The 13,065-nt window shown below is 39.1% G+C and overlaps 1 protein-coding gene across 1 annotated transcript in view; it reads right to left on the reverse strand.

Annotated features, from left to right (window-relative positions):
- Positions 1–209: 209 nt before the first annotated feature.
- Positions 210–13,065, reverse strand: part of LOC110088962 (transmembrane protease serine 11E) — a 28,804-nt gene continuing 15,948 nt past the window's right edge. The window contains exons 6-9 of the mRNA XM_073003972.2: positions 9,435–9,603; positions 8,139–8,404; positions 6,781–6,923; positions 210–1,823 (exon numbers count right to left, since the gene is read on the reverse strand). Coding sequence (XP_072860073.1) covers positions 1,662–1,823; positions 6,781–6,923; positions 8,139–8,404; positions 9,435–9,603 — 740 coding nt within the window. The 3' untranslated portion in view covers positions 210–1,661. The remainder of the gene's footprint in view (positions 1,824–6,780; positions 6,924–8,138; positions 8,405–9,434; positions 9,604–13,065) is intronic.

Raw genomic sequence — 13,065 nt, forward strand, 5'->3', positions numbered from 1 at the left:
GGCTTACATTTGCTTTTGAGCGACTTACTCGCCTCCTGTTTATGCGAATCTGTGTGAATAATGCACATCAGAAACAAATTGAAGCAAGAGTTCCTTTAAGTCTTATATTGTGTATGAAAATGCCATTATTTGTAACTCTAGCCAAGTCTTCCCAAGTCTGGTGCCCTCCATGGCTATAGTTAAACCAAACTGTAGAACAACATACAGTATTGTGGAAAGCTACTTTAATCCTGTTGAACTCCAGAAGGCTCAAGTATTTTTACTCAGAAGTGAGTCCCATTGCAAGACATTAATTCCACTGTATATATATAAAAAAGAAAATCCCAATATGAAAAGGTTTATAAACTTGAAATGTGAATTAATCACAGGATGCTAAGAATTCCTTGGAGATCACTGACAAAGTATTATAGTATACAAGCAAAGAAAGAAATCATAAAACCACACACAGTTGACCCTCGACTTACAGACGGCTTGACTTACAGACTTCTCTGGCTGCAAAATTTAGGTTTGACTTGCAGCCAGAGAATCAATCTACAGACTGAAAAAAAAAACCCCAAAATGGAACAAAAACGGCCAGTTACAGATTAATCGGTTTTCAATGCATTGTAGGTCAATGAAGCGTCGACCTACAGACTTTTCAACCTGCAGCCACTGTTCCAATATGGGTTAATTCCATAAGTTGAGGGTCCACTGTAATACAGAAAATTTCACTCACAAAGAATGAGAAATGAAAAGTATAGATTGTTACAACTAATTATTCAAGGTAAGATAAATGTAAAAGAAGTACTGTACATGAAGGAGAAGGATATATTAGCTAAAGAACACTGAAGACTGGTTTGGATGCAGCATAAAATCACTGTTTAAAGGCACTGCATCAGATAGTATAGTCATGATGATGTCCACTCTCTGGTATAAGAGGAACCACAAGTTCTACTAAGCAAAACTTCCATTTAGGATGACAGCCTTAAAGGACCGTACTATGCCTATCTGACATGACCGACCTGTGCCAGATTCTTTCTCACAATGTTTATGTAACTTACTTGGGTGCAGATATAGAGAGTGGCAGGGGAAATATAAAGGGACACCACAAAGGACTCTGAGCTGTTTCAGCCTGTGTGACATCCCTTTCCTATCCACCATTCATGAATTAAGGTGGACTTAGCATCCCAAGATGGCACATTATTGGCTATGAAAGAGAGGTCTTGAAAGAAAGAATCCAGTGAAATACATCCAGTTTCTGTAAGATAATGTGCAGTGATTTTCCTTGAATAAAATAGCACACTTTAAAATATGGTCAACAAGTAATAAAAACAGATATGGTTGTAGGAGATCCACAGCAATCAAACAGAGTCCCAATGGTGCCATGTTTTTAAGGCCTGAAAGAACTATCATCAAATGTCTTTTGGCAGCTATAATTCTATGCCTCCCTCTATTCTTCTTCCATTACAGAAAAATAAGGTTGATACATAAATAAGGCTGGTGGACTGGGCTTAATTTGGCAAGAAAGTTATGTTGACAGCTCCAGCAGAGACACCAGTGCAATCTCTTGGAACCAGACCAAAGCAACAATATCTGTCTGAAAAAAAATATTGAGGTATTGTCCAATTTTCTTGGTTCCCAGGTGTGCATGTTGCTTGGGAGGCTCATGCTTCCTGTCAACTTCAGATCCCAGTCTTGGAAGTGATCCAGTCTCGATAGTAAGTCACTCGTGTATAGACTCCGGGCTTGTTTGGCTTTGCGCATTCATCACCCCAACTCACTATGCCAACTAGGTACCATATTCTTCTGGGATCAGACGTAACCAGTGGACCACCAGAATCACCCTAGAAATGAAAAAATTAATAATTATATGCTGTCAAGTTGATTCCTACTTATGGCAAACTTTCTAGCATCTTCTAGATATTAAGTTCTCAGACATAGTTTCCCAGTCCCTCTTCCTGGTGGCATCCTGTGTCCATGCAGCCTGACCAACACTGCAGATATAATAGAGCATGTTATCCCTTCAGCCACACACCGTCTGGGTGATCTCAGCTGGCCTCTCTCCTGATAGGCACAGTGGGGATTTGAACGTTTAACCCCTGGCTCTGAACCCAGGTGCTCCTACTGACTAAGCTTTGCTAATTTCAGAAGAGGAAATGAGATCTTTTTTAATATGCAGAAAGGAAAATATTATTCTTTGCAAAGGCAACATCAGAAGTAGGGTTATATCTTCTAGAAAATGATAGATTACTTAGCTTGGAGGGACATGATTTGCAATTAGGCTGGCATGCCTATTTATGGTATAAAAAGGACAAAGAACAAAAATTTTTTAATTCACATATGATAAGAAGAGCTTTACTGGGAATGTGGAGAAAAACTGTACAACAAATTTATTACAAAATACCTGTATGGGTGTCACCGTTAGAGGCCTTTATCCAACCCAGTCTTATGACAAAAACAAACTTTTTAAAATATCAAGATCTATTAAAAAAGGATGGTGAACTAAAGTCTAAAGAAGAGCTAGAGTCACAGAATATATATATAGAGTGGTGGCCTAGAGCACAGCTAGAATCTAGATATACAAAAGATAAAATAGAAGGCTTCTACTTAGAGCAAACGATTTTTGACAAACTTTTATTAGGTTCAAAAGAACAAACTGTTAAGAAAATGTATAATTATATGTTGGAAATTAAGATGCAAGATGAAATGGTTAAGGAATGTATGATTAAGTGGGCACAAAATATAGGGCATAACATTGATATTGATCAATGGCTGAAAATATGGCAAAATAATATAAAGCTTACAAGATCGGTGAACTTTAAAGAGAATATATATAAGATGTTTTATAGATGGCACATGACCCCAGAAAAATTGTCAAAGATGTATACAGATGTATCAAATAAGTGTTGGAAATGTGAATCACAAGTGGGAAGCTATTATCATATGTGGTGGTCATGTGGAGTAGCGAAACAATATTGGAAAAGAGTACATGTAATGTTGGAACAAATATTGCTCTGTAAAGTGCCATTAACCCCAGAACTGTTTTTATTGAGTATGATACCTGAAAATATAGATAAGTCAAAGAATTATATAGTTATATACATAGTTACGGCAGCTAGAATTTTATATGCTAAAAATTGGAAAAGATCAACGGTACCGAAACAAGAAGATCTTATTGAAAAGATACGGGAAATAGCCGAAATGGACATTTTATCAGAAGTTATGAAGGACTATCCCTTGCAAAAGGCAACAGAAAGATGGGATCTATTTAACAAGTGGACAGAATCAACAGGCAGCTTGTGAACAGTACATATTGAAAGGAGAACTGAATCTAGAAGGCAGAAAAGAGTAAATAGAATAATTTAAAATCTTGATATGGCAATAGGTACAGAATGGATGAAAGTATGTTATTGTCTCCCCTCTTCCTCATCAATCCCAATTCCCTTTTCCTTTTTGTTATCCCTTATAAAAAATAAAAAATACCAAAAAAAAAAAAAAAAGAAGTAGGGTTATATCTGCCTGCTCAAGTGTCTTCATAGATGGCAAAGATGACAGAAGAAGATTAAGACCAGCAGATTAAGTGGTGATTTGTTTTGATTTGTGATTCATCAAGGTTGATGAAACATGAATTTAAAAATTATGACTATTTTATGAATTGAGGAATGAATTTGACAATTAATGTTTTAGCTCCAAGCACCTAGAGACGCCAACATTTCAGGGAAGTTTCCCCTGACCCTCCTCTACAAGCCCTACATGTCTGGTGAAGTTTGGGTTTCGAATGTCCAAGTTATACACCCACAAGGAGGGCCCCCCTGGAAAGTTCTCCCCAGGCACCTAGAGAAACCAAAATCACAGAGAAGCTTTAATTGACCCTCCTCTACAATCCCTCCAAGTTTGGTGAAGACTGGGTTTCAGATATCCAAGTTATATACCCAGAAAGTGGGTTCCCCCCCCCAGGAAATGCCCTTTAGCAGCAGGCTTGAGGAAACCCAATCTTCACCAAACTTGGAGGGCTTGTAAAGGATCTCTAACATCCTCCACTTTATCAACTAAATATCATCTCCCTGTGAGTGCAGAAGGGCTGCACCTCCAGCTTCAGCATTTGCTGGTGTCCATCTTTGGTTCACTTGCACTAAGTGCTTCAGAATTTCCTTAGCTGTTGGAGGGAATTATTAAATCTGTTCAGAAACCTAAGCCTGTAACTGGTTTATAAATGTTGAATAGATTTTCAAAAGAACTTAGAAAAATACAGAATTAAGAATTAGAAGTTCACATACAATCTAAACCAGTGGTTCCCAACCTTGGCTGTTCAGATGTTCTTGGACAGCAACTCCCAGGAATCCTGGCCAACACAGCTAATGGTGAGGGGCTTCTGGCAGTTTTAGTCCAAGAACATCTGGGGACCTAAGGTTGAGAACCACTGATCTAAACAATGGAGAATGGCATTAGAATCTATATGGGATATTTCCTTAGACTTGAATTTGAGATAAATCCAACAACAACAACAACAAAACAATATTTAGAATATACTGAACTCCACCAGTTGTTTAGGAAGGGATTGTAAATCTGACAGGTGTTGGAGATGTAATACTAGAAATGTATCCTTAAGACATATGCTTGTATTAATGTATGGCATTGCTGCTTGTATTGGGGCTCTAACAAATGGGCAACAAAACTGGACTTTCCTCATGGAGGCTAAGAGACTTGGGGGGTGATCAAACAAGGATATAATTGACTATTTGGTTTGATTTGGTGCAGATTGGTCTGCCTGATTTTCTGGTGACTGCATGTGTTTTATTTTAAACACAATAATAATAAATAAGAGTAATCCATCCTGCCCATTTTGCAAGCTGTTTCACTCTTTTCTGCCACAAAGCTAGAGCTGCAGTTTATTTGAGGCAATTGGGAGTGCCCTGCGAGGTGCTAGTCCCCTTCTATTCAGCACTGGCTAGGCCTCACCTTGAGTATTGTGTCCAGTTCTGGACACAACACTTCAGGAAGGATGCTAACAAATTGGAACAGGTTCAGAGGAGGGCAACAAGGGTGATCAGGTGGCTGGAAACCAAGCCCTGTGAGGAAAGGCTGAAAGAATTGTTTAGCCTTGAGAAAAGAAGACTGAGGGGAGATATGACAGCACTTTTCAAATATTTGAAAGGTGTCATACAGAGGAGGGGCAAAATATGTTCCCCATCATCCCAGAGTGCAGATACACAATATTGGGCTCAGTGTACAGGAAGCCAGATTTCAGTTGAATGTCAGGAATAAATTCCTAAGTATTAGAGCAGTACGGCAGTGGAACCAGTTACCTCGGGAGTTGGTGAGTGCTCCAACACTGGAGGCATTCATGAAAAACTTAGGTAATCACCTGGCAGATATGCTTTGTTTTCCTGCATTGAGCAAGGGGTTGGACTTGATGGCCTTGTAGGTCCCTTCCAACTTCACTTTTCTATGATTCTATGCTCCTGTTCTGCAGTCTGTGTGGTTGTTTAATTTGCTGTCAAATAGAATTATGGGTGGCATTCTCTTTGGTGTCCACCTTGTGATTTATGCAGTGGGCTGCCACAGTACAAAGGAAAGCAGTGGAACTCTCTCCTCTATGTTCCTCTTCTCTCAATTTTTTAAAATATTCTCCTAAGTGATGCAGCACTATTTCAGGTATAAGGGAGCATCCATGCTAAGTTGAGCTGTAGTGCTATGCCATTTAGTAAGTTAAACAACAAAAAAGGGAAGTTAGCACAACCAATGCAAAAGGTGAGAAAAGGGACAGGGTGTCAATAATGAAAACAGATAGAAACTTGAAGCATTTGTAGCACTGTCTCGATCCTTCTCACAGGAGAAAAAACTACTCCTATGTGAATGGAAGGATTGCTCAGAGTGAGATAAAATAGATTGCACTGAAAGTATGAGCTTTAAATGTGAACCAGAATGCTCCATATTCCACCATGTTGCACCTTTATACTCCAAGCTTGGAAGATAAACATCCATCATCCACTATCCACCATGGTTGGAGGATCTGTTAGCACTAGTTTCATTTGAACTATTATACAGATGCTAATTTCATGAGGAAATTTACTTGGACATCTGGTTTAATTGTACAATTTGAGATGTATGGACTGATTGTTACAACTGTATTCATAATGCAGACTTATAATGGTGGTTTATGGTGAATACTAACATTATTGTATTTGATTTTTATTTTTTGCCTCTGTATGGAGAGGAGGCTGTACTGCTTTTATTTTTCTCTGTGTTCTATAAAAAGATACAGCACTTTCTATTTTGCTTACACTTACTGATTATCTCCTATATTTTCCTTTCCTGATCCATTATTTGGAGTTTTTGATGTCTGTCTAATTGCTGTTAGTGCCTAATATCTGATTATGATTTATTTTTGTTCTCCACACACCATTGCCATTATCTGCTTTTGGAGTAGATGATTGTTTGTTGCATTCCATGTTTTTTTTTAAGTAGCTTTGAGGGATCTGTAGGGCTTAATTTGGTCTAGTAACAGAAACTTGAAAGAGAAACTGAAATGAAAGAACCCAACGGATCCAGTCCACTTTGTGTTTACTGAAAGCGCCAGCACCCAAATTACCCCAAAATTAATAGGACACCCTCAAAAAAAAATCCAAAATGAATACAATCTGAAAGTTCCCTAGGGACTGTTGCCTGTTTCTACTACAGCGCAGTAAGGAAGCATAAACACTTATATTCTGCAGCATGCTAAGGTGTTCAGAAGCTTTCTGAGAAGGAGTTTCCCCCTTAAACTTACTATTCTCTTCTATTCTGATCTATTAGTCTTACCTGACAAGCATCACTCCCTCCTTCTAAGTACCCAGCACACAGCATTCCAGGTGTAATGGCGTAATTATACACTTCTCTTCTGTTACAAATCTCATTGCTTATAATTTTCACTTCTGTTTGACGAAGTTCACCAACACTTGGACCTGGGAAATAATTCAAAATAAGATTAGAATTATAAGCAAGACTAGTGATATTTCACAGAATGTCTGAAGGGTAATGCAATCATACCAACTGCATATAGCTCTCCTCCATGTGATAACCCAACATTAGCCATATCTTTCTGACACACAATCACATAGCATTTACAAAAGCACCCTATCCCATCTAGTCACTAATGCACACACAGCATCTCACCTTGAATGGAGGAACTGGCCATGGGGTAAAAGGCTCCAGACTTGTGCCATGAAAAACCTTTAGCTTTTAAATATTTTTAAATGTTATTTAAAATATTTATATCATGTCTTGAGTCCTTTTAGTAAGCCATACTAGAGCAGGCCCATTGAAACAGTGGGAATTTCAGTGAGTTAACTGCTCCATAGGTTCCTTTGATTCAAGTGGGCCTATGCTAGCTGTGACTCACTTTAGTGTAGGAAGTTGCAACTAGAGCAGGTCTATCTGAATCAATGGAGCTTATGGAGAAGTTGACTCACCAAAGCACCACTGGTTCAATGAGCCTATTCCAATATAATTTATTGTGCTAAGCAACAGGATTCCAGCCAGTGTGTGTTCTGAGTTAAGAACTGTCTTCAGGCATATAAATAAACAGGCAGCCCACCATCTCCTTCTAGAATGGTTTGACATTATGATGCCTCTGGATGATCAGGCTTGATTGCATTCTAGAAACCCAACCCTTTCCCTTGTCAGGTCAATAACATGTTATGACATGGGTCTACCAGATTACATAGACAGCAGTACCTGCTTTACAAGGAATGGGATAAAACAGACATGTCTGTCTTCAGTGCAACTATTGTCAAAACTGACATTACAGACTGATATTATTATTGGGTAGCTGGGAAAGTCTACCTATCCAGACTGCTGATTATCTGATCGTAACAGAAAGAGCTTTTCTGCTTAGCTTCCAATATTCTCTGGAAAGTTTAAGCCCCTCAGGTACTAGGCCCAACTCTATCATGTCTGAACCCTGTGGTAGCTGCCACAACACCCTCATCTTGCTCCGCACTCTTTGGATGCCTGGTGGTTGGGACTGGACCCCCTGGAAAAGGCTGCATTAACAGAGTGTTTCCATAACACAGAACAAGGCCCATCATGGTGAAGATCCCACTGGGTCAACAGCTATATTCATTTTCTATTGACTTGACAGCACACAACTATTATTATTATAGGTAATGATGACTAACCATCATCTCTCAGAGCACCATATCCTGTGACAAAACAGGTCGTGTTTTCCGGAAAGAACTGTGTAGCCTCTGGAAGACAAACATGATGTACAGCCGCAGAAAACTGCACTGGGGGCACAATCTTTACGACTGCAATGTCAAAATTATGATTCATTACATTATTGGCATAATCCTCATGAACAATGATCTGTTGAAGGTTCCTTCTCATTGTTGGAGGGTTTAACCGGGCCCCAAAACTAGCTGTCCACCTGCTGATATCCCTCGCTCTGAAAGACATTTGAAATTGCAGGTAACAGAACAATAATTATTTTAACTTAGTAGTGACATTATTTTGTTTTTTACTCTGGCCTTTCTGAAGCCCGTACTTCCCAATAAATTAATAACAAGGCATAGGAAGAAACATCAAAGCAAGACTTCTTTCTTTTCTGACTAATTCAGCACCACAGTTCCTCCCCACAGATCTTCCATTGCCCCAACACAAAATATAGATCCATCTTAGAAAGGAGAAGACCGCATGGACAGATATTTGCAGAAGAGAATCAGTGGGCAGATTTATCACTAAGTCACATTTTTCTCATATACAGCAATATCTATGAGAAGTTGTTAGTGCACATATGTGCATAAATTAAATGTAGTAGTTGTAGTAGTAGTAGTAACAAATAACTTATATTCTACACAAGAGCACATTCCAATAAAATCAATAAAACATACAAAACATGGAAACTCAACATCTAACAACTTTAATTTGTGCATCAACATAAAATTTGGAATGAGCAGTCATCCAGGAAGAATCAAACTAACTACCAACCAATCTATTAGAAAGTTTAAATCAAAATGCATTGGTTTCTCTCCTCTCACAACACCTGACACCTACAGCTTCTTGTTGAACAGATAGGTTTTCAAACATCATCTAAAATTGTCCAACTCTGGTTCTATATGGAGCTGTAGGAGGAGATCATTCCACAGCTTTGGAGCCAAATGGGAGGGGAACTGCTGCCGTCTGGAATGTTCCACCTTCATCTAAGAGACCAACAAAAGTCCCAAATCTGTGGACTGAGTTCTTTTAAGAGGAATATGTGATGCCACTTACTAAATAATTAGGCCAGGAAAAATGTAAGGCTTTCAATGTCAAGACAAGTAGTTTAAAATATGTCATCGACCAGACAGGCAGCCAATGCAATGCCCTATGATGCTAGAAAATATGGGACTAATTTGGTAATTCTTTTTCATAATGTGATAGTGGAACTGTATTGGTCAGACATAATATTGGACCAGGGGTGGGAGGAGGGTTCTCACCCTCTAAAGCAGTGAGCTGCAGTTACAAGCCATCTGTCACTGATCAGTGTTGCCCCACAGCGATGGATGCCGTTCAGCTGAAGACTAGCTTGCCATGGCCATTCCCCTTCTTCGGCAATGTTTCCTCCAAAGATTCTCTCCTCGCTTCTGTTCGTTCGTGTTCCACAACCTGCCAAATAACATTTTCTTAGCCCAGTTTCTTTCCAGGAGATAAAAACTTTTGACGTAATTTGATGATTGTCCTTTTAAAAAGGTAGATTAGCTTTATTTTTTCTCCTTCAAATTTATTTTTCATACATTTTTACAAAAGAAAAGCCAACAAAAAAAATTGTCTGCATTCTGAAAATATGAAAAATGCCCCAATTCTATGTTAGACTCTATGGCTTTCCCACTGCTCTTAGTGGGACTTGTATAACCTCTGTATGAGGCTTTTGTGTCCCATTGATGGAATTTTACAGGGGGTCCAGGTGTTGTCTTTTCTCATATGTAACCCTCTCATGTTTTCCCACCACTTCTGAGGCAGGCTAGTGGCTTAATGCTTGACCCTTCTTCTATATTACAGCATTGCCTAACCTGCATTACAAACAAATTATCCAGTCTCTGGTCTCTAGTGTTTAGAGATCCAAAGGCCTTAAAATGTTCATATGAAACAAAATGGCAGCCTGCAAACTTAGGCCTGATGTCACAGGTGCAAAGACATATGATTCAAGAAGCAACATAAAAATATATGTTTATGTTTATTGAACCATATAACTGTTAAACATCTAAAATGTTTCATCAGTACTTGATTTGGTATGAGTGGCTTTCTTAGTGTGTATTGCTAGAAACTGGCTTCTTTGAGCATTGTTTCAATATTCCCCATCTTTCTGACTTTTATATGAACATAACTCATACTGCAATTGCGCCCAAGGGTGACTCTTCCATCACTTAGAGGATCATATATAGGTAACAGGGCAGCTATGAGAGAAGGAAAAAAAGAGGGTGTATCAATGGTTGTCATGTGTCAAAGACTACAGCAAGGTGCTGACCGTAGCCATAACTAATCTCATACCTAAGAAGACAGAATCTGGTGTATTAACTGACACCACAGGATATGGAAATCCTCAGAAGTGCAGCACAAGGACAGCTAGAGGGTCCTGTTGCCTTCAGTTACACCACATAAGACCAATGACATCAGCAGCACTGACAATTTTTTAAAAATAAAACATTCCTGAATTCTTCCCTGCAGGTCCTGAGGTTTCTGTATAATCACTTTCATTACTAGGAAGCCATTGGGGGCTTCAGGATGGGAAGAAAGGTATTTAATTACAGATGATTGCTGCCACTGAGGGTCTGACCATGTTGGCTAAAAATGTGGGGAATGCTAAGGGGTTTAGGACAGGTTGATTTACATTTTTTTCTGTTGACCACATAATTCAAAGGGAAATGCAAATCATCCTGAAACTCCACCCCCCATGTGTAGTTTTTCCCTCCACCACTGGGGCTTTTACTTTTAAAAAAACAGATCTATTTGCATTGGTTCAGAAAGTATGGTCATCTGAGCTGATGCAGAAAAGTGCAGCAGCTGTTGTGGGGTTGGATGGGAGAGATTTCTAATTGCAAGTATCCCAAGAGGCAATTGGCTTTTTATAGGGGACATATCCTGGCTTCACCAGTTAAGAACTGTTCATTTGCTTCACTTTTATTTCAGTCTCTACTGACATGATTATTTATAGTGACCCTCTCTCCAGCCAGGTCCCTTGTGAACTGTTGTTGTTCAGTCATCAAGTCAGGTCCAACTCTTTGTGACCCTATGGACCAGAGCACGCCAGGCCCTCCTGTCTTCCACTGCCTCCCAGAGTCAGGTCAAATTCATATTGGTAGCTTCAATGACACCTCTTCTTGATGTCTTCTGCTTTATCTGTCCTTTATCATGTCCATCTTTGCACAAAATGTTCCTTTAGCATCCCCAATTTTCTTGAACAGATCTCTGGTTTTTCCCTTTCTATTATTTTCCTCTATTTCTTTGCACTGTTCATTTAAGAAGGCCCTCTTGTCTCACCTTGCTATTCTTTCGAAGTCAGCATTCAATTTTCTGTAACTTTCCCTATCTCCCTTGCATTTTCTTTCCCTTCTCTTCTCTGCTCTTTGTAAGGCCTCGTTGGATAGCCACTTTGCTTTCTTGCATTTCCTTTTCTTTGGGATGGTTTTTGTTGCTGCCTCCTGTACAATGTTATGAGCCTTCATCCATAGTTCTTCAGGCACTCTGTCCACCAAATCTAGTTCCTTGAATCTGTTCCTCACTTCCGCTGTGTATTCATATGGGATTTGGTTTAGCTTATACCTACTATAAGAAGCTGATGATCAGAGGCACAGTCAGCTCCAGGTCTTGTTTTTGCTGACTGTATAGAACTTCTCCATCTTTGGCTGCAGGGAACATAATCAATCTGATTTCGGTATAGCCCATCTGGTGATGTCCATGTGTAGAGTTGCCTCTTGTGTTCTGTGCACTGTACCTAGCATTCGTTTATTTTATTTTTATTTTTTGGCCTTCAGGGCTACTTTCAGCTACTTCCAGATATGCCTTTTATTCAAAAGGAGATTGCCCTTCTTTGACACACCAACTACACAACTTGCCTGGCCTTACATTCCCCCCTGTTTTTTTGTGCTTGAAATGGATCTGATTGGAGAAAGTGAGCAAGTGGGGAAAATATCATTTACTGTATTTCATTTAAAGAAAAGCATTAGGCCCAAAGCTGGGGGAAGCAGATAATGGCAACATTCCTCAGGATGCTTCTCTCTCTCTACAAAAAATAATTTACAAAATTAAACAATTAAAAATTGAGAATGAGAGGAGGAAAATGCCATCTTCCTTGTTTATAGTTCTTCTGAACCCGTTCCCCTCCATAGCTACATTAAGAAACTGTAAACAAAGCTGTTTAGCCACTTTCCTTCTTTGCCTGTATGTCTAGTTAATTGGAGCAGATTCAGCAAAACCTATATTTCCTGATGAGATTTCACAGGAAGTGAATTCACATTTCTCTCACTATGTAGTCACACCTGAGATGACTTTACTGGCAATGGCAATTTTGATAAGTTTTGCTTTCTGATGATGAAACTGATTACATGGCAGCCTTGGAATCTTTGGGGGAGAAGTAGGAAATATTTTATTTCCAAAAAATTGTTTAAAAAAATCACCGCTGCTGCTGATATCATTAGCCTTATGCAGATGAACTGATGTCAACAGGATTTCAAACAATGTCTTGTAGTAGTTTTGGAATGGATATGGATAAACAAACTGAAGCTTAATCCAGTTAAGACGGAGATACTGTTGGGTGAGGACATGCTAATTAAGGTTGAGCTATACAAGATATTTTTAGTTTCCTTGAAAAATTATGTCTCTAACATGTGGGTATCCCCAGAGGAAGTTCTGCTTCTGAGCAAACAGGAAGGAAAGCATATTTAAAGATAATAAAACAACTAAGCCATAAATACAACATTCCCTCTAATTTTCCATCAGTGATGGGCATGAGCAACCCCACATGACTGAAAGCAAATAGGCAGCAACTCTGGCTGCATGTGCACATGGAAGGGAACGTTGCCCAGATACCTTAGAGGGAATGTTGCCCAGATACCTCTGAAATATGGGGTG

Source organism: Pogona vitticeps, chromosome 6 (genome assembly GCF_051106095.1).
Source record: "Pogona vitticeps strain Pit_001003342236 chromosome 6, PviZW2.1, whole genome shotgun sequence".
Lineage (NCBI taxonomy): Eukaryota > Metazoa > Chordata > Lepidosauria > Squamata > Agamidae > Pogona > Pogona vitticeps.